The sequence below is a fragment of the Hirundo rustica genome, chromosome 2 (genome assembly GCF_015227805.2).
Source record: "Hirundo rustica isolate bHirRus1 chromosome 2, bHirRus1.pri.v3, whole genome shotgun sequence".
Classification (NCBI taxonomy): Eukaryota; Metazoa; Chordata; class Aves; order Passeriformes; family Hirundinidae; genus Hirundo; species Hirundo rustica.
The window spans coordinates 68943913-68965701 of record NC_053451.1 but is presented as its reverse complement, the minus strand read 5'-3'; the positions used below and the strand labels follow the sequence as shown (position 1 = coordinate 68965701).

Here is a 21789-nt window from a genome sequence, read left to right as displayed (position 1 = left end):
GTAGAAGATATTTTTATCCAGAGCTCCTGGTCTCTAGGGGAGTGAACTAAAATCTCTCATCCCCTCAAACACTACTTTCTAATGTGCTGGCTCAAATGAATGTCTAACATTTTCCATTGTAACTGGGCTTTAGAAATAAGTGTTGGTCTCTCAACAGGACCAAATTTGTCCTGTTGACATTTATTGTTGGCATTAAAATTTTGCCACTACTTTTGCCCCATTGTGCAAATCATTGTTTCCTGGTAAAGCATAGAGTTTTAACAATTATAGTTTAACTAGGATATGTCATCAGTAAGAGACACACACCAGAAAAAATATCAATAATTAAAGATTTATTAGAGTTACTGACATTAATTGATAAGAATTCATAAAATTAACAAAACAAAATATCTACTGTCTCATGTCTCCATTGCATAATCAGTCTGAACATCCTTTAATCCAGACAACATCCTTACTCAACTGCAGGTCCAGTAGTTTAAATTACACTGACATCTGTATCTCCTGCCTCTCCTATTAAATGTGCAGTCAAGGAGAGAGATTTTAACTGGGACAGCCACTCATCAGTCTATTATTAACCTATGGCTTTAATATTTTGCTTGCTTTTAACCTCTTGCCTAGGTCCAGCAGCCTCCAAACATTACCTCTATCATGGTCATATCCAGGAAGTCCTCTTAAACTGAGATGTAAGGCAGAAAAATCTGTTCCGAATAACCATAATCTAAAGCATCTCATGACAAAGACTAGTAGTCAATACATTTGTCTGTCCAGTAAGCTACTGAACTATTAGATTATTTTAAACAACATATTATAACACAGCATGAATTCTTCTTTCAGTTTCTATACTTGTATACTCATACATACACTCTCCAAAAGGAAAAAAAATGCTTTCACTGTAGTCTCAAAGGAGGGAGTGTATGTGACCTAGAGCAGATGTCTAGAAATCTGCACTGTACATTCCAGGTTCCTTTGCAAACCATGTAAATAAGATGTACATTGGTTAATGTCATAGTAAAGTAGGTGTTTACAATCTGACCAATTGAATTGCTTCCTAAAAATGTCTTCTTTATATAAGATAGAATAGATCAAGTAACTCAGAAACAGAACTCTGTACTGTAGATGTATCAATTTAGGCAAGATGAATCCATCCAAAGTGTTTAGATAGTCAATTTAATAAAGTAGGAAATATAAATACAACATAATGTCATGCAAAGTATGTATTTCATTATTTCATGGCAACTATTTAGTGTGCACTTCTTTAAAAAATTATTACATAGTTACCAGAAATACAGACATGGAGTAGGGTAGTTTTACTTAAAACCCTCTAACAGTTTTTGTCTAGAATCCTTCTGCAATTGCAGAGATGCATTTTCCAAAGATGAGTTTTCCCATCTCAAATTTATCATGTAAGTTACTTGGGAAGAACTTTTCTCTGGAGGTTGATGTCTCCCCTTGAAGGTGCAGTATGAACCCACTTCTGCATGAAAACAGTAGTTTGAACTGAATAGCTGACTTCTAAATGGCTAATCTTGATGAGGTGAATCCCATCCATGCTATAATAAGCAGACAGATCTTTATGTTGGAGGAAAAGAGAACACAGCCCTTTCAAAACAAATGTGTAGGAATGTCCTGACATTCAGAAAATTTCAATAAATTATTATTGATTTTATATTCAATTTAGTGGTTTCACAGATCTGATAAATATACTGACCAATATCTCATTTTTCTTCCTGCAATATGTGTATGAAAATGCATCTAAATCCTCATTAAATTTATTCCTTTGATAACCATGCAGTAGGACTTCATCCAGAGAATTCCCAGCAGTAAAAATGAATAATTTCCCCCAGTGTTTTGAATTACAGGCCAAGACAGTTAACCAATAGTAACTTCTTCATCATATGTTCTGTATGTCAAAATTAGTAGATCCATTTTTCTGCAAGAGAGAAAATATTGGTCAGAGATGCCAGGCTAAATGTCCTACAAGGAAACTTTAGATTGTTTTTTCATTTTTAGAATGTCTACTGAAGTCTAACTGTCTGTCCTGTAACTTGATGAAATAGGACATGCCAATTTATTGTGCTTAATATAGAGACCCTTGGTATGTGTTCCTATGGTTTTATAACTATTACTATGTTCTATTAATTTTCTAATCTGATTATTTGCAAAATTCCCCATTCCTGTCAGATTTTGCAATGAGTTAATAACAAAAGTATTTTAAGAAAATTAATTTTTAATATAATTTTAGTTAACATGATCTTATCCCAGAATTACATAGCTGAAAACCACCTTATCAGAGTATTTTGTCTGCATCTCTGTCATAATTTGGTACAGTGGTACTGATTTATAGTATTGTGAAAGACTAATTGTTGTGAAGAGAGAAGACTTGAGATCTAGCAACTTCTAGAAAAATGAATAAAACAAAATGTTCATTTGTCTCTGTCTTGCACATTTTTTTACACACTTTCCTCCTCACAAAAGTAAGAATCATAATCACAGTGTAATAATTTCATTATGGTTTCACAGATTTTGTATCTTTTCTCTGCTTGTCACAATTACTCCACTAGGTGAAAATACCTCTGCACCCTGGCTTATTTGCTTCAGTAGAGCCATCTGATTCTCAGATGGCCTTGCAGTTTATTCTCACTTCCAGAGCAAAGGAGGCCATTGCCTCCCTCTAGGTGTCTCTATTGATTGCGCAGGTAAAACTCCACAGAGAGACCTGAAGAGATGCACTTGCAGTGCCTCCAAGATATCCCTCAAAAGCACAGAATAAATGTGTCTAGAACCTGAGGTTGGATATCAGCCTAAGCACCCAGAGTTACTGAAGTAGATGCTTTGAAAAGGTTTAAGTACACACAAGTGAGCAAAAGCAACAACTGTGTTGTCATATATTAAAGTTTTTTGAATGAAGTTCATGAAATGGTTTTTCCCACTTCCAGTATTATTATATATCTTGTGCCTTACCTTTAACTTTGGAATAACAAGGCTCACAGTGCACAGTTTTTTTGTAAATCCAAATGCTGTCTCCTGCTTTTAGATCTTCCAGAGGTCTCTTACATACTTCACACTTGAACACACAAGTCAAAGAATGGAAAAAAATTATAATGAAACATTTCTCTAAAACTCTTACCCAGCATGCTTTCCTTTAGGAAACAAGCAACCCCAGACCAGAAAAGGAATTATTACTACAGCAGTATAAAAGAGGAACTCTTAAAGAGTAGTTTTAGACAAAAGTTAGATATCTATGTATCTTTTAGACATCTGAAAATCAGATACCAGTGTCTCAACTGATTGCATAGGTACTCATTATAGTCAAACAATCCTGCCCTCCCCCAGACATTTCCAAAGGGTACTTTTACTTTCTCTGTCTCTAGCTTAGGGGTTTATCCTAAAATAAAATGAATCCTTATTTTGAGATAATTTTGTTTCTTCACTGAAGAACGGAAGAATGATCACACATAATCATCCAACTTAGAGTAGATCTTAAAGAATCTAGACCTGCTTATTTCAAAATATCTTATGACACTTTATCTTAACAGTTAACTATGTCTCTCATTCTTGCAGAATCTGGACACTGCTTTCACAAATGTCTCAAAAAGCTAATTTTTTGAGATAGAGAAGCATTGCCCATGTTTCTCATATGAAAATGCTCAGATACACAAAGAGGCTGACTTACCAAGGTCACAAGGGAAGCCTATAGTGGATCAAGGAGCATGGTAATTTGATACAGAAGCTAGGATCTTGAGACCCAGATAATTTTATTTATTTATTTAATTCTAGTAAAAGAATAGTAAATTCTGGTTTATTTGAATATTTTATCCACTACTAAGTGAAAATCAGCATTAGTATTAAGGGGCTATTAAAACAATCTGCTGTCTCCACTGATTTATATTTCTTTGTTTAAATCGGCAAAAGGGTGGCCATGTTTTCAAAGCTCTGATCACCAATATTAGCTAGAATTTTCACACAGAGGAAAAAAAGTAAAATTTGGGTTATTTAATTACTGTACTTTTGATATGTACCTTTACAAAGAAATTAAGGTGGTGTACTGCTGTCAGCTATGTGCAAATCTATAATGGATAGAGGGTATTTGTAAGGAGCTAAATTAATATTAATTATGAGAAATTGCACTACTTAGCTAAATATGTAACTACAAGCATGAACCAAAGACCTACATCAATTGTTTAATTTTTTTGCCAATGCTTTCATAAGTTTGTAGTTATACAAAAATGAAGCTGAATATTCCTGGCTAGACAGGTCTCCAGTTGATAGTACATAACAATGAAATGTAGTTTAAAAAAAAAGTGTAAGTACTTAGCAGATAATTCAGCCACTACCAACATGTTAATACTTCTAATGAAAAGCCCGTTCTTTATGTGGGTTGATCTGCCTATAAAGAATGGAAGCAGACCAGAACTTATATTTCTTTGCAATAATAGTATTGAGGACATACTACATAGTAGTTCTCATGGAAGAAAATGCCTTTCTGGTGCTCACAGAGCTCAGAAAGTCCACCATAAAGAAAAAGCACATGCAGCTTCTTACATGTGAGGTGCAATCTTACTGCTGTATTCTGATTTGTGTTAGTTTTCATGTAGTAAATAGGGACAAGAACTGCTGTCAGAAACAGAAGTAAAAGCTGTGCAGGACTGGGCAGAAATATGAGGTATGCTAATGCAGTGATTTTGCTGAGTATTTTTTGTTAGAACAACAAACTCTGTGTGTAGATGCAAGCAGAAATAAGACAAATGAGGCAGAAAGAAAACAGGCTATGGGACTGGGCATTGCCAGCATACCCTGAGAAAGGTTTAAGAGCAAGTTTTAGGCTGAGGCTTAGGGTTTGGAATTACAAACAAAAAAGAAATTTCTTCTGTGTTTTCATTCTTAATAGAAATAGGAAAAAAATACTTACTTTTTAACAATTAAGATTGTTTTAGATGTCAATCAAGAACACCTACAAAACTTCATCAAAATTTGAATAAAATTTTACAACATGAAGAATGTGTAAGTTGATATAATTCACTGTATCAATCTTGAAGTGAAGGTTTATAAATGTGTAGGACTCTAAGAATGTATTCAGCTGCATCCTTTGCTTATGGTTGCAAGGGAGGAGAGGCAAGGAGAAGAGTAGAAGGGGAAGGAGAGAGGGAGCTCAAAAGAAAAAGGAAGGGATTGTGTAAGGAAGAGAGGGAAACAGAGAGGTTAGTATTTCCTACATTAATCTTCTCCTCCAGTCTCAAGACTTCTTATTCTCACAGGTGGAGAAGACCTAAGGCCTAAATAATCCCTTATTATATGTGTATTATAATGCAGGTATTATGGTCAAATTATATTTCTTGATAGCAGGTGAAATCTTCTTACCTTGAAGCAAGTCGAATGACAGTAAATTTGCAAGGCATCTAAGATCATTTTGGCATCTATGCCCAAGGGCTTCCTGCAGTATGTACATATATCTTTTCCAATTATACTCCTGTGTATATAATATAACATCAGCTGTCAGAAAAAGAGCTGCCATTGAAATCTCAAGCAGAAAATTGATAAGGTTAGCACACTGCGTGGGAAAGACATTTGTATACTGTACAATGGCCATTAATGGAAAAATGTCATTTGTGTATTCTCTCCATTCCAGTTGACAGGTGTCATACACATGCTCCTGTAATGGGCAAATTGGCAAGTAGCAAAAATACTGTGGTAGAAAGAATCGTCCTCTCTGTTGAACTGAATTAAGTGGCTGAATGTCTTGGGAGCACGTGTACTAAATAAAGTAGAGGGGAATGATTTTAATGTTTTAATCACAAAAGTAAACTGGTAGTTTAATTCAAACTGCCACAATTTGATCAGTCAGGTTCACAGACTTCTCTGTGATACAGAAGTGCCTGGAAACTTTTTTGGCTTTCTGCACTGCAGACAGAGCTCATACATCCATAGCAATTATAGCAAATACATGTAGAGAACAGCCTACAAGGTATTAGTTACAATAATATTTTTAAAAAAATTCTTAGCTCTTCTTGCACACCTATATGACTCCTCTGTACTTTGGATACAACTGTTGGTGTTGTTTTAGCCAACAGTTTGTTGTTGTTTTAGCCAAGTTGGTGTTGTAAAATCAATGGCTCTTGCTCCTTTCCTGTCAGTGACAAACTGCTGTACTATTATTTAATCATCCCCAGAGTTCCTTATGTTGGAAAGGATACACATTTTTCTGATTAGATATTTCCAGATAGTAGGGCTGTCCAAATTGAATTGAAAATAGTGGCTGCACTTAACTTCTTTTTCCCCATGAGGTAAATTATTACAGATTGAGCAAATATCCTGGTTATATTTGGGAATGCCTTACTGGTGTGAAAACATAGTTTAAAACAGCACTGTCAGGTGAACCTATTCCTCCACACTTGTACATAAATTTGATCATTACCATTCTCACAAAGGAAGGCAAATTTTCAGAGTAAGCAGCTGCCTGAGATAGAATCACAAAGCCAACTCTATCACTCAAGTCATTGGCTCTTGTTTCTATAGATATTTTAAAATGTCAGCTATGACAAGCTTAACATGGTATTAGGCTGCTGAACTGTGGTAGTGATTTGATAGCAAGATCTCACTGAAAGAGAGCTTTGTATGAAAAGCTGTCTCATGATGGTGACTTCCACTGCTCTCTTTTGTCTGAAGACTTGAATGCCTATGTAAATGTCTGTGTCCTTTGGTACTCTATGACATTATTAATGTGTACTTACCGATCAGAAGTAGAATAAACAGTTTTGATAGTATTTCCAGTTATGTTTTCTTCATAGGCACCACGTGATGATTTGCTGTGAAGCAGAGGGTACATAGCTATCACTAAATAGTACTACATTTTTTAAAGGTTTCATTACACTGATGATAATATGCAAAATAAATTATGACAACATGCTTGTAAAAATAATCATATTGGTGATGAGGTTTTTTCTGTTGGTTTTTTTTTCCAATCATCAAGGATACTATATCAAATAAAAAGTGTAAATTAGTAATATAATAATATTTATAACGGTGTTGGGTTTCCTGTGCTAATAATCTCAGTCTAAATTATACATATCAGAAAATGGTGACAGACTACTTTTTTTTTTTTCATTTTCCTCTGCTTCTTTCATTTGTCCTTAAAAAGCTGTCAAACAGCCAAACAAAATTACATGTCTGTAGAATTAGAGTGAGGGTCTTTATAATACAGGCTTTTCAGTGTGTGATTTGTGTTCACTACAGTAACTGTATTGTTCCTTATATCAGAGTAGAAAGGAATTTACTGAATTAATTATCAGGAAAGTCAAATCTTTCATTTTTACCCGTCCCATTTCCAAGTTACTTAAAAGTCAGTTTTGTTTCCATGGAAGGGATGAACTTGTGTATGACAGTTGAAGAAGTAATCTTGCCATATACGTTTTGAAGATTTTTGAATTGATTTATTAATCCTATTCTCCAGAAATTCTTGAGGTATATAGTAATTATTACGTTTCATCTCACTCTTGAATAACGTTCTGCAATGTTAGGAGCAATTTTTTATAACCATGTGTATTTACCAAACACTGGAAATATAAGAGATTTATAATGTGTGTGTAAGGTGTTACGAAGCTCAGATACTCTTTTCTACATACCTGTATTTTTGTAAAGTATGTATGTCTTATTTGGTTTCTGTGCAACACCAGAAATGTATTTAAATTGCGCAATTACTGATAAGCTAAAATGATAAATGTTTGATTTATGTTTCATAGAACATAACAATGGGCTTGTTATTTAATCAGAATGTAACAAACCTGGGTTTGCTCACCACAGAGGAAATATCTCCTCAAATGAACACTCAGTGCTCCATTTACATTTCAGGTGAGATGAAAGTAAGCCTACTAAGTAGGAATTCAAACTAAAGCTAAGTAATCACCTTTTGATTTAGTTTATCTGGCTGAGAAATTCTTTTGACCAAGAATATGCACAACACTGGAGTATATTGGTAGTGCAATTTTGCCTGAAGTTTCTTGCTACAGTGAAAAGTGGCAAAGGAATATAATTTCTCTCTTCCTGTAAAGTATGAGCCTGTGCTTCTTATTTTTGTTGCTAAGCTAAGTCTTCCATTTAACTCATTGTATTTAACTGTGGAATCTTGGGCAAAGTGAGTACTTTGCACACTCAGTATAGTATGGGTATTTACATGTTGCATGCCTGAAAGTAACATTATCTTACAGGAAGTTGTATGGAGAAAAATACTTTCCTCGAGTGTCTTAGTATAGACAACAGCATCCCTTGGATTTTCCTAATTGACTGGAGTATTATGGTTGAAATACACAAATATATATATATATAAACACACCTTAGGTAGAAAACCACAACTGGAGTGTATGAAACAAAAGAATACAGAAGCTACAGCAAAAATATTTCCAAAGCATCAGTTTCACACCTTGTCAACTGAAAGTGTAGGGAGTTACCCTGGTTTTTCTGAGTTTTTTAAAGCCTTTTGATTGTTCATAAAAATTGAGTCAGACCTTTTAGCTACTGCACAATATTAGGAGCAGTTTCTACCTTTTTCCCACATATGTAACATAAACAAATCCTTTGTTTTTCATTCTCTTTGTTTGCATATTTCTAACCTGAAAACAATTGTAACTGACAGCTGGCTTGGCCATTGGGCTGGGAGGTGAAAACTCCAGAAACCAATCCACAGCCAGACCCACAAATGTATAAAAAGTAAGAAATAAACAGGCAGAGGCTCTCCGCCTGGCTCTCCGCCCTGACTCAGCTTGAGCTGGATCGGAGAAGTCTCTGTCCTGCGAAAATCTCTCGTCTCATGTGATTGCTTTGCGTATCCCAGTCACATAGGGGAACTCAGAACATTTAAATAAATACATAGTCTGACAGCCTGACGAGACACCAAGTGAAAACTGAGTCCCAGTGTAGCCCGAGAACTGTGCACCTGATCACGTCCCTTCTTTCAGTTCGTATCAGTCGCTCCTTTACTTGCTATGGTGTGACTTGTTCATACAGCAGAATACTCAACAATAAATACTCTGTGGAACCTATTGCATAAAACCTGAAAGAATAACCTACAAAGACTACTCATTTAATAAGTTTTCATTAATTAAAATGGGATTCGGGTAGAGTGTATAAAGTCAGTCAAGTGTAAGGTAACACTGCATATTGCAGCACATCCTTTGCCCATTCTTCCATTTCTGTTCTCTATTTTAACTTTCAAAGATAATCAGAATATGACACCTAAGAGCCTGTGCACAAAATTCTGAAAAATGCTAATTAATTTTTCTGTTGAATATTCATTTTTAATCTTAAATTGTATGCTGTTTGTCTTTGCTTTTATTCTCAGCCAGTTTATGAGTTTGTCCTTCAAGGTCATGAAGAATTTTCAGAATACACCCATTTCAACTGTACTCCAACAGCAGATGTAAGAATACAAGGGATTAAAGATCCTGTGCCCATTCATATCCACAGTAAGGATCGGGTGTACATAAGGTTAAGGATGGGGCATTGACCATAATTCCCATAAAGGACCAGACTGTGACCTTTACTTTTCCTGTCAGTAAGGCTCAGTAGATTTCTCCTCTCCCTGCTGAGTCATCAGCCCTGATTTAGGCAGTTCACAACCATTGTACAGCAATACAACATATAGGTTATGTCCTAAAACAATCCTTCCTACATAAATAATTAATCCGTATAGATAGTGAAGAGATTGAGAGTAAAAAGAGGTTTTCTTAATCCAAAATGGTCTTTCATTCAAGAAGTATATATTATACTATTATACTTTTTATTGTCATATTTTGTGAAACTAATTTTGACCTTGAAGAACAAGATAACATTTCTTTTTATTTTAATTATTTCCTGATACCAATAGACCTGGTGTACAGCTAGTTCTATTGAATATCCCTACATCATATTTTTCGCTCGGATTTGCAATATGTGGGTTTCTAAAATCCAGCTAGAGCGTGAGTATTGCAAGAGAAATTGTCTTTAAAATAGTTTGTTCTTGGTCAAAAAGTCAGAATCCTGTGCCACAGTGTCAGTGATTGGGTTGATGATACCTGGGTTCAGATTCATCCCATATAGTTTTAGGAAGCTAAAAAGGCACTTTAAATGAAGAGTGTAATGTTTTCCTTTCCTTACAGAAAGAAACAAGTTCATAAGAAATAAGAGCATTCAGGAAATGCATTTCCTCTATTGATTAGATAAGAATTCTGGCTTAGCTGCCCTCCTAGATTTTATGTTTCAGCTATGTCTCTAGAGCTACACAGGGTGTGTCTTGTACTCTTTACTCTGTGCACTAGAGTAGGATACCTTCTGTGCCTGGGATCCTGGAAGCAGATTTGGAAAGGGACTGGCATGATTCCAGAGATCAGTGAGAGCTTTCTTAGCATTCCTGAAATTTCTTGCATAAAAAAGTTTTATATGATTTTTTTTTCAAGAAATGGCACTTTACACATTGCAGTACCCAATTAATTTTGCACAGTACCTGGTCTTTCTTTCACTGTCATTAGAGTAGTTTGTTTCTGGGTGGTTATTTGGAGCCCTTGGAGGATTTTCATATGCTTTTTCAATTATCCTAAAATACAAAAGAAACCACACAACAAGAAAATAAACGCTTTTTAGAAATCTTTTTCAGCTACACAGTTTTAACTTACAGTCATGGATGCAGAAGTTTGGACTAGAAAAAGCAGGTAAAAGAAATTTACCATATTTTGGTTAAATTCTTGCTGGTGAAAAGTAATATAGTCACTGACCTATAATTTTTAGTCCTCCAGTTTATGCTGATATATTCATATATATTCATATTGGAAACTTAATCTAACTTTATTGAACTCTAGTTTCCTCAAAGTGCCCGCTGGGGTTTTCAGCTGTGCAATGATGTCTCAAACGTTGATAGCATTCCACATTTTCTTGTCAGTATTCCATAAAGTTGTATTCTTAGGCTTACTATATTATAGTTCCAAATTGTATTTTTTTTGGATATACAACGTTTATGTTTTTATTAGAAAATACCAACCAAACAGATACGTAGCTTTGTATCAAAAAGCAGGACTATGATGCAAGCAAGAGAAACCTCCTTCTGCAGTTTTCCTTGCCAGAAAACGTGACAGGCAAACAAATGCAAAAATAGATCTTGTCATACAAATTATGGGATTTCAGGAATAAGTGCTAATAATGTTTTTGATGATTTTACAGAGCAGCTCAGACAAAGGCTGCTCTTGTTTGGTTCTGCCAAAGGTTATATGCTGGAACAACGTGATCATTATCTGCCTTAACTCTGGATGTGTGGGCTGCAGCTTGATTATTTCAGTGAGCTTGCCAAGGACTGAGGCTCTGCTGGCTCAGTGCTTGTGCTTTCTATGCAGGGTGGTGCTGCAAGCAGCAGCCCCTCCTTGGTGCCCGACTCCTGATGGGGCAGGCCCCTGCCAGAACTGAAAGAGAAGCTCATTCACTGGAGTTGCTCAGTATGTGCTTCTCTGGTCAGACTGCAGAGTGGAAAAAATATTTTCCATTAAAAATTAGGAAAACTGCCTATATGTACAGATAACTACGTTCTTTCTCTTCGTGTGGATGTACAACTAAATGGAAGACTCAAAAAAGACACCATCAGAATGGTACCTAAAAACATACTACTAACCTCACTTTAATTGACAAAAATGGATCCTAGCTTTGTAAATAATGAAATCTTGTAGCAGTAAATCTTTTATACTAGGAATGCATTTTCTTATATTTGTTTGAGATGCCAGCAGCTGATTTTACAGAACACTTTGATAAGCACAAAAATACTTAGGACGATCTTGTCACTAGTCTTTTTGATTCTCCACAAGAAATTATAGGTTTGAGTCACTGCTTATCAAAATACACGCAGCCTTTTTGTTATATTTTGTTAATCAGGCACATTTTAGAAATAATACAGTTATCATACTCACACTGGGGAAATTCTGTTTGTTTGTTTTAGGAATTCATATTTTCTGGTTCTACTAAACAGCTACAAGTCTTGATATTTGATCATTAAACTTTAGAGAGAACTATGAATTGATTCTCACCACTTTTTACTTTGGTATTCAGCAGACTTTACTTCAGTGTGATTCCCAAGGTCCTCATCTCTGAAAGTGAGAAAGAGCTCAGAATTAATAGAAGTATTTTATGTAATTCAAACATATTAAATGGACTAAATTATTTATGTTGAAGAAGAAAAAAAACCTGTATGCAGGAATCTCCCAGGTGAGATTCCTGACTACAATGAGCAAGTTATCTGCTCAAGCTTTGATATTTTTCAGTTTCTTTCCAATGTGCCACTGCAAAAGAATTACAAATGACTCAAAAATGTCAAGTCCATTATAGTATTTTAGGATAATTCATGCTGGAATTCAGGGCCTTCAGGACCTCTCTGATCCAACCTTGTGCTCAAAGCAGGGACAGCACTGAGGCTGCTCAAGTATGTCTAGTTGGATCCTGGAAACCTTCAAGGAGAGAGATAGCACAACCTCTCCAAGGCAGCTGCTGCGCTGATGAGCAGCCGTCCGTACAGCCGGCCAGAATGGCTGGTGTTTCAGCTTACGGCCACTGTGTCACATCGTGCTGCCACGCTACAGGTGAAGGTCCTGCCTGCATCTCCCAAACTGACTGTGCCTCTGTCATTTTACCTTGATAACAGGCTTTCATTCTGTTCAGGCATCAATACCATGGGCTAGGGAAATGGCTGCCAAAGTGTGTTCCTTGCTTTCTTATCATATCCAGCCCAAGTCTCTCTTCCAACTGCCCTTATCTAGGGTTGTGTGCAATCTCTAGGTCTGTGTGGTCACATTTATACCAGTAGCTCATCAATCATTGGCTGTCAAAAAGCTGATTTAATATAATAAATTAACATAGGTATATAAGATATAATTTTACATTAATATTGTGTATTAAATGCTCTGTAATAAAAAATATTACCCATTGACAAATTGTTTAAGCTTGAAAAAAGGTCACTGTCATCCTCATTTGAAAACAAATAAAAATCTAATTATTGTTACTGAACAGAACCGATTAATATGAATATCCAATCAACCGTAAATATTTTATAAGTATATACGGGCAAATTATGACAGGCTTGCCTCTTATTTTTCTGATCAGCAGTATTTTTTTCAGTCAAATCCGAAAGGTCTTTTCCTCTGAAAAAAAAAAAAAAAAAACTGTTAAGGTATTCCCCCTATGTAGGAAGGGATAAAGTGTCATAAAAGAAAGAAATGTATTTATGCACATATTTAAAAGAAAAAAATAAGGGTTTTTTTTTAATTTTATGTACAAAATTTGCAAAAAAATGTATGTTCTTGAAGAAAATATGTTCGTAATTTTCCCCTCGCAAGGTAAGGTTATGCACTATTTATTTATTTATAAAAATTATTATCTAGTACATCCAAGAAAATAAAACTGCTTTTTAAAATTGTATTAATGCCATAGTTTAAGATTGTTCTTTGCCAGCTAAGATAGTGAAAAAGAAACATGAACTTTCAAAGAATTTCAAATTAATTTACAGATTCCAAGCAGCTTAATCCATGTTTGCATCATTTATTTGCAAAAATGAACTTTTATTTAAACTAAGAAACTTCAGCTTCTGAATATAACACCTAAATAGATGGCCAAATGTCCAAAATTTTGCTTCTGGAATGACAAGAAATTACTTCTGTGTGTCATCATGGTTAACAATTAAAATGCTGATCATGTCTGTATTTATATTTAAAATGATAGTATCTGAACACTCAGATATTTTACACATAAGGAAACATTTTCTTTGATCTCATAAATACAATTAAAGTAGAGGCTAGATTTTCTTCTGTTTTCTTTACTATTTTAAAATGGCTCAATGAATTAGAGAATGGAATGATTTATGAAAAGTACTATAAGAGAAGCCCCATGGTTCTCTTTGGGTAGAAGTAGAGAGCAAAACAGAAGGCCAGGTTAGCTCTGTGAAACTCCTAATTTAGTCTCTTCAATTCATGATAGGCTTAAAACTTTTGATACTCCTAAATTTCAGTAGTGTCTCAAAGCCTTCAACTCTATCCTAATAAAGTCTCTGTGAAAAAAAAAACATACCCAACTTAGAGTTTACTGCTAAATGTGTGTATGTGTGCATATATGTAAGATTGACTACTGTAAAATAGATGATCACAGGTTGGCAACGTTTATCTGCTGTTACTGTTTAGAATATGGTTCTTGAAACTTATCCATAGAGTGTCAGTGCTCAGTGTGACAAATATTACACAGCTCTCACTAGCACAGTACCCCACCACTTCCTGCCTTTCTCTGTGCTGAAGGGCTGCTTGCAGACCTCCAGAAACTTAGCTTGAAACTCCTTGAACTGACACACTGTTCAAAAGAGAAAGTTCAAGCTGTTCTCTATGGATCACTTCCCTTGCTGATTGAAATGCTTTGTTACACCTTGCCGGACCATCCATGAGTTCTACAATAGTTTGTTTACTGCCCCTTCTCTAATCATATCAAAAATATTTCAGTGATACTTTATTTGTGGAAGAATATAAGGCATGTATGGAAGCTTGCCATAGGTAGTACTTGTTCAGCTGACAGTGCACATGACAATGAATTAATCTGTATTTTTATATTCATCTTTCTGTATAAGGAATGATGCTACTTATTAATCTATAAACATTTTACAGGTTAGCAACATCACCTTTCCTGACATTCTCATGGTTGTGAACTACTCACTGCCTTAGAAAAGTAGGGCCTGAGGAACTTTGAGCACTTACTCCTTGTCACTTTGGAAAGAACTTGAATTCACTTTGCTGAGGTTATCGAAGGCTTGGTTCCTTTAGAGACAGAACAAAACCCAGATCAAATCACAATTAGTATGGCTAGCTGTCAATTAGTCAAGTTAAATACTCATTTAAAAAAATGTTATACTTGACACATTCTTTATGAAAGAAAAAATTTAACTGATGATCATCATTTTAGTAATTCAAAAGTATTCATAAATACAGCATTATGCCCACCATATGCACATTAAGCACATACTCCTCCAGGAATAAAAAGAACAAATTATGTTTCGGAAGCAAAATGTTGTACCTAGTACTTTAAACTGAGGAGTGCTGAGATCTGGTTACATCCACTTATTCTCTCCCTTCCATACAGGGATAGAAAGCCATTTATCATTACTATCTAATGAAAGGAAAAAAAATCTTCCTTGAATTACACCTTGTTGGTTAGTTAATTTCCCTTTTTCAGTATACTAATATTAAACATATATTAATGTAATGTAACTAGTAAAAAAGGGAAATGTAAATTAAGGTGTTTCATACTTTTTGAATGAAACTTTTGGTAGTATCATGACAAAACATGGAGTGTTGCTTTGAGTACCTTTATTTATCTTCAAAGTATTGCACTGGTGTTAACATTTCTATAAAATTCTTTGTTTCTGTGAAAATGCATTTTCAAAATGCAAACTCGTCTACTTGAAAATTTTCCAGCAGCTTTTCCTAAAAGTAACCTTTTCCCATCTAGTAGCCTTAGCTCACTAAAATAAATAAATAAATAAATAAACAAAACTACTTCTCAGAAGAACACAATGGGGGGAAAGAATGGTGCCTTTGATGACATGACCTCCTATTGGACCTGTTCTATAACCTGGCAGCCAACAACGTTCCATATGTTTCTTTATTGACTTTTCATTCTGACTTGTTTTGTAATGAAACAACAACTCCAGATAAAGGCAGATAAAGGTAGCCTTTACAGGTCTCTTCTTGGTCATATTTGTCAGACTTGGGGCTCCCTTTGATAAGATTATCAAGATCTCCATTTCTTTAGGAATTAAACAGTTCAATGTAAGGAAAATCGACTGCCATTTAGTTAGAATTCCGTAGCAGTCATTAATAAATTATATACTTGTGGAAATTGTCTTTATATTATCACAGACTTTATCTTTATTATCACAGTATTCCTTCAGAAACTGAAGCCTTGCAGTTATCCAAAAATATCCTTTCCTTCGTGAATTGGATGGCAAGTTGGTTCCTCACTATGTGAAGGTAGCAACACTAAAATTATACTAAGTGTAAATAAGAGTTCTGGTAGTTACTTAACTTATATTTTTTGCAACTATTATTAAAAAAAGCCAAAACAACTAAACCCAGCTGTGCATATGTCTGGCTTGAGTAAAATAGATATTACTATTCTTATCTCTTGCATCCTCCATTTCTTTCTGTTCTTAGAGATGTTTTAAATATTCATTTCAAGTCTTCTCTAAAGTCTACTGAATGTTTGAAATTACAGCAATCTCAATTATGACCTTCATGTGCTGTGCAACCTGCACATATATGTCAGCCCCAGTGTTGTATATTCACCCAAAACTTAGGAAGCAGATTTGGGGCTCCTGCTCAATCTGCCTGCAGTCACAGGATTATGAGCAGTTTACTCAGCACACTTATCAGTAGCCTTTCTGCTGACTTCTGCTGCCTTTCCCAGCATGGAGCAATGGAAAAGCTGTGACAGTAGCAAAGCTGTGTCTGGCCATTGTGTCTGTACCCTCCTGTGTCTGATTGTCAAAGGCGTGTAAGCATTTGCAGAACCAAATCCCAATGTGCTTCTCAATGAGATTTAGCTCAGTAATGCAGATATGTTTGAAATTTTTACTTGTGGTGTAGATGCAGTATATTCTATTCACTTTTTAATTATTTTCTATTTCATATTTTTTTAATAATTCCTGTGGGTTACTCTGTCAGAATTAGATACCTTAATTGTAGAAGCCTTCCTATTCAAATATTCCAATGCAATGCAGATAAAATATGCTCCCACAAGGCCCAAGGACTAGAACTTTCCGTGTTAATCTTTGTAAAAAATGTTACAATATCTCAGTATTATTGTGTAAAATACTACATAATTGAATGAATAATGCTATAGAAATGTATTTTAGAACATCAGGAAGTTGTATCACCTATATATTTGTTCTTGTAGGTAGTCGCTTTCTGTCAAAATGGGCGGAAGAAACTCCTTTGAGATGAGCGGAAAGACTCTGGCTCTAAGACATGTTCTTTTAAAGTTTTTGCATGTATTTTAACACTCTTCCCACATAACTTCAGATTTCTTTACCTTAAATTGCTCTGTTCATTTTGCACAGAGTTTTCAGAAAAAGAATGACAGTTATCTAAAATAGTTCTAACTTGGCCTGCTGCCTGTTTGGAAATAATGGGGGAAAGAAATTTCCAATAATTTAAAATTTATTCCTTCAGAAATGCATGTACTGGCCCACATTAATCCTTGGTGCAACTCGAAGGATAGATGAGTTAGTTCTCTTCTGTAATCTTTAAATCATCATATCTTTGCAGGTGACTGCATTTTGTTACTTCCTCTCACATTATTTTGTTCTTGTCAGTGCTTTGGGCATCCCAGTGCACTGACTGGCTTGCAAGGAGGATTGTACTTGCTATCTAGGCAAGGCTGCATGTGCACTCCTTGTCATCTGCAGTCTGATTCATAGAACACCAACCCTGAAGGGTCCTAAAAAGTGACCAGAAACAGTTTCTGCTGCAGATTGCAGCACAAAAGTACAAGTGGACTCACTTGCTCAGCAATGTATTATGGTTCCTATGGAAGAGAAGTTCTGTAAAACAGAACCTGGAAGATATGAATTTGTGCTACACTTCTCAAACTTGCAGACCCATGAAATGTCTTGACATGACTGCAGCAAGTAACCAGGACTGATGTCCTGCAAGTTCTTTGCTTTGAGGTGGCTTAATGCAAAGCAGAGGTTGTAGGATACACAACTGCAAGCTGCTGGTTCAAGCATAGTTCAGGTTATTAGCAACTGAAGTTAGAGCTGTTGTTTATAAAAGGACAAAATGTAAGGTAGGACAAGCTGTAGGACATGGAGCATAACTCAGAATTTATCTGATTGTGCTCAGGGCATACTTTTGCTGACTTTTTAAATCTCTCTTTGTTAGCAAAGCTACATTTACTTTAGCATTAGCAGACAGCACTGTCAACCAGTGTTGATATTAGAACATAATCCAGCTTCACATTAAAAATTAGATTAGATCTGCATTACAGAACCTAAACAGAATTTCAGGTTAGGTTTTGTTTGAGAGTTGTTACTGTGCTAAAAATCAGCACTATAACTTACATATTTCTTAATAGTTCTAAAAGAGATGACAAGTATTAAAGTAGAAAAAGACTAACCTATATTCATACATTAAAAAAGCTCCTTGAATATCAGAGTACCAGATGCAGTGAAAAGTTCCTTTGGAGAAGGATTTCCAGTTGCAAGTATAATTTTCACTTGAAAAAATAAACTATTTTGGTGTCCAAGGCTGACTGAATTGAATTCATACTTCTTATATTTGTCAACAACTTTTTAAAACATAGATGATGATGGAAAACAGCAGCATGAAATTTTTATACAAATCAGTTTAGACAAACTAGGGGAAATATCTTTCAAATATGGTAGGTGGCCTGTAATAGATGTTGACATTTTTCGTAGGTCATTCCAAGGGGTGCCACCTCCAAGTACAGTGTTTCCTGAGACAGCTATTATATCCCCATGAACATTCTGCCTAGGGTGAGTATTTTTGAAATGGATGAGAATGAGGTAGGTTAGACAGCCTGCCAGGAAGAGAATATATAGGAAGAAATATTTTAATAAAGACTTGGGACATGGCTGGAAGTTTTTAGGGGCACCTAACTCAGGATAACTAATATGCATTTTTGTATTCTACATAAAAATATTTGGAGTGGCAGTATGGAAGATTTTGTATTGCATACTGTATAGAAGGATCTCAAGTACCAAAGAAAACAAATTAATTTATTATAAAATAGAAACATTAAGATTTGGATCAAGACCTAGGTGTACTTGTCATTATTGTTAAAATATGGAAGACAATTATCTTGCTTTGTTTTCTTTTCTGTTTGAAAGTGACCACCTCCTTTAAAATTAAAAAAAAAAAAAAACAAACACGCCTATTCTGCTTTTAACAACATCTTTGAAGAAAAATGCACAAAATAGCACTGTGATAAAGTCCTGCCCTGAAGGATAGAAAAACTCATGTGCAGCTGGACCACTGTGGGCCTCATGCTATAGAGTTAGCCATGAAGTTTGCTGCTGCTCTCTGCTATTTTGCCTCTAGCTGCTTGTGTAAAATAGGATTAGAAATTTGACATTAGAAAATAATGAAGACAGTCCAACAGAATAAAAGACTAGTAAAGAACATAAGAAGAATAGGTTTAAAAAAAGCTGTCAAGGCAGGCTACATGCAAAATGCATTGCTCAGTTTAACCAGGGACTCTTATTCTGTCATATTTTTGATCCCTATGCCTCTCAGACACAAACAGAAAGGGAAATTATATAAGGCTTGTGTGACAAGCTCTACAGAATCAGCTAAATTTCAAAAACTTAATTTCTCTGATTCTACATCAATATCAGCAAGTGTTCCTTCTTTATGGAACAAGAGTGGTTTGCATTACCTGATACTATTAATGTTAGCTATCTCATGCCTTCCTTGATTTAATGTGTGAAAGATCTATGGACATTTTCAGTAAGCAATCTTTAAAAGCAGAAAAAAAATTAATGTAATATGTAATCACAAACAGCGGGTTTTTTTCCTTTTATGCTCTGTATCAAAAAGAGAAATTGAGTTGTCTACATTTTGCTTTGCTTTTCAGCCTGCATTTGATTTCTAACTCAGTTCTTTTGAGACAGAGATCTAATACTTTTCAGTCCTCCTGCTCTGTGATCTATGCATGTGAATCTCACTTATTTCAGGTAGTAGTTCTGAAATTCTGGTATAACTGTTGACAACTCAGATCACCATCAAAAAGAAAAACACAAATTAATTTGATCTATATATTCAAGCACATCTCATAGATCTCTCTGATTTCTTGGTGTTTTTGTTTTTTTTTTTTTGGTTTTGTGTTTTTTTTTTTTTTTTTTTTTTTGGTTTGTTTTTTTTTTTAATCTTGAAAATATGCAGATAAAGTTTCAAGCAGGAAACATGAATCACACCTACAAAAAAGCTTTAGTGATGTTATTCTTTAGTGAAAGCAATGAAAATCTTTCTAATATTTCTAAAAATTCTGAAGGCAATGAAGAAAGCATCAATGCAAATAGACTATCCTTAGTGCTAAGGTGAAATTGAAGCTGATCCTAGACATGTGGAAGTGAAAAACAAAATTTTAAACAGACCCCAGGTAAGCTCTTGAACCTTAAGGATCAGGAAGCAGAGTATCAGCCCACAACTCTCTCATCACTAAGAAAATACTTGCATTACCTGTAAAAGCCCTGAACCTCTATCTAGTTCCAAATTTTCCCTAATTCTTGAAGACATTCTTGTCTTGTTTCCTAAAATTTTATGATCCATCTTTGCTGATACACCAATAGTTGACATAATACCCAATCAACAATACTGTGTTATTTTATGAACTAGAAAACTGAAGGACTGTGCATATTTCAGACTTGTTGGAATGCCTTTAATGACTGGGACACTTGATGTCAGATTCAGGGATACTGAGTGAGGTTTTGAATTTAGTCGCTCTGTCATCATCGACATAATCATGAGCAATCCAGAGACAGCTCTATTAAAGGAAACATGCACAGTATTTTTAACAGATCAGCATTTGTTTTCTGATTAAAAGCCCTGAGCAGAATTATAAAAACTAATGAGATGACTCCCTATTTCTAATATATGGTATAGTAAGATATATATAATATTTTTAAATGTGATACCAAACAAGTTGCATCTGATGTCCCTTCTTCATTGATCTCTCCCTGTTGACCTACAAAGTGTTCTGATCAACAGCTTCTTCTGAGATGATGGAATATGAAAAAAACACACTAAGAAAGTCTGGCTAAAACCATAAGGACATTTTTGAATTAGTCATGTCAGCACAGGAGAAGACAGAAACAACCAATTGCCAAGTGGGTTTTCCAACTCTGGAATAAAAGAGTTGGTCTAAAGTGTATTAAACAAGTCAGTCATCTTACTGGATAAAGTTTAGTATCATGGGCCCAGCTGAATTTTGATCTGCTGTTATGGCTGCTTTACTGTCCCTGAATCAGGTTCTGTCAAGTATAACTGAGGATGAATAAAGGAACTTTTTGAGAGAAGATTGGCATTTATCCTGGAGCAGGGTGCATTTCCTTCCACATTGCTATGCTCACTAATGAGTGCCAGGAGCCCTCGCTCAGACCTTTCATCAATAACAGCAGAGTGTTAGGCAACAGAAGAGGGCTGCAGTCAACTGTGAAAACTCATTTATAATGTGCCAAAACAAGTGTAATGCTTAGCCCAGAGGATTTTGGAGTTAAATACAGAGGAAGAAGCTGTTGATCCGAATGTTTTATAGGAGATAGACTGGGAAAGATCACTGGAAAAACACAACTTTCTCTGTTTTTCTGCAAGGATATGTATGACCCTGTAAACACTGTATTAAAATTTCAGTTAGGAATAAGGGGCTTGAATCTCTTCACAGAAGCTGTGCAACAGTGAATCATTTGTAACATGCAGAAAAGCTGCAAAGCAGTGTTACAGTGAACACCAAATCTGTCAGAATTGAGAGACAGAAGGAGCCTGTCACTTGGCAGCACCTTCTGCTGGGAAAAAAAAAAAAAATACTGTATTGATTTGTACTATCAAAAACTATTTAGAAAGTATAAAGTGACTTCACTTTACCATAAAGAAACAATTGTCATTGTAGCAAAAGCAAACTAGTGACTTGTGGGTGTGGTTATATGTGTTTCATTACAGTATCCTTCCTTCCAACAACTTTTGAGGGACTCAGGTGTCCTCCAGAACATTTTAGAGGTCTCTAGATGGTCTAGCTAAA

General features: G+C 35.2%; 1 protein-coding gene across 3 annotated transcripts in view; it reads right to left on the bottom strand.

Annotated features, from left to right (window-relative positions):
* Nucleotides 1–394: 394 nt before the first annotated feature.
* SCEL (sciellin) overlaps nucleotides 395–21789 on the bottom strand; it is a 46678-nt gene continuing 25283 nt past the window's right edge. Inside the window, exons 11-18 of one of the 3 annotated variants that reach the window (XM_040055956.2) lie at nucleotides 14733–14792; nucleotides 13083–13139; nucleotides 12033–12092; nucleotides 10472–10561; nucleotides 6729–6803; nucleotides 5359–5467; nucleotides 2962–3064; nucleotides 395–1930 (exon numbers count right to left, since the gene is read on the bottom strand). In XM_040055956.2, the coding sequence (XP_039911890.1) occupies nucleotides 1914–1930; nucleotides 2962–3064; nucleotides 5359–5467; nucleotides 6729–6803; nucleotides 10472–10561; nucleotides 12033–12092; nucleotides 13083–13139; nucleotides 14733–14792 (571 nt within the window). In that variant the 3' untranslated portion in view covers nucleotides 395–1913. The remainder of the gene's footprint in view (nucleotides 1931–2961; nucleotides 3065–5358; nucleotides 5468–6728; nucleotides 6804–10471; nucleotides 10562–12032; nucleotides 12093–13082; nucleotides 13140–14732; nucleotides 14793–21789) is intronic. The other 2 variants (XM_040055958.2, XM_040055959.2) reach the window with 2 other exon arrangements.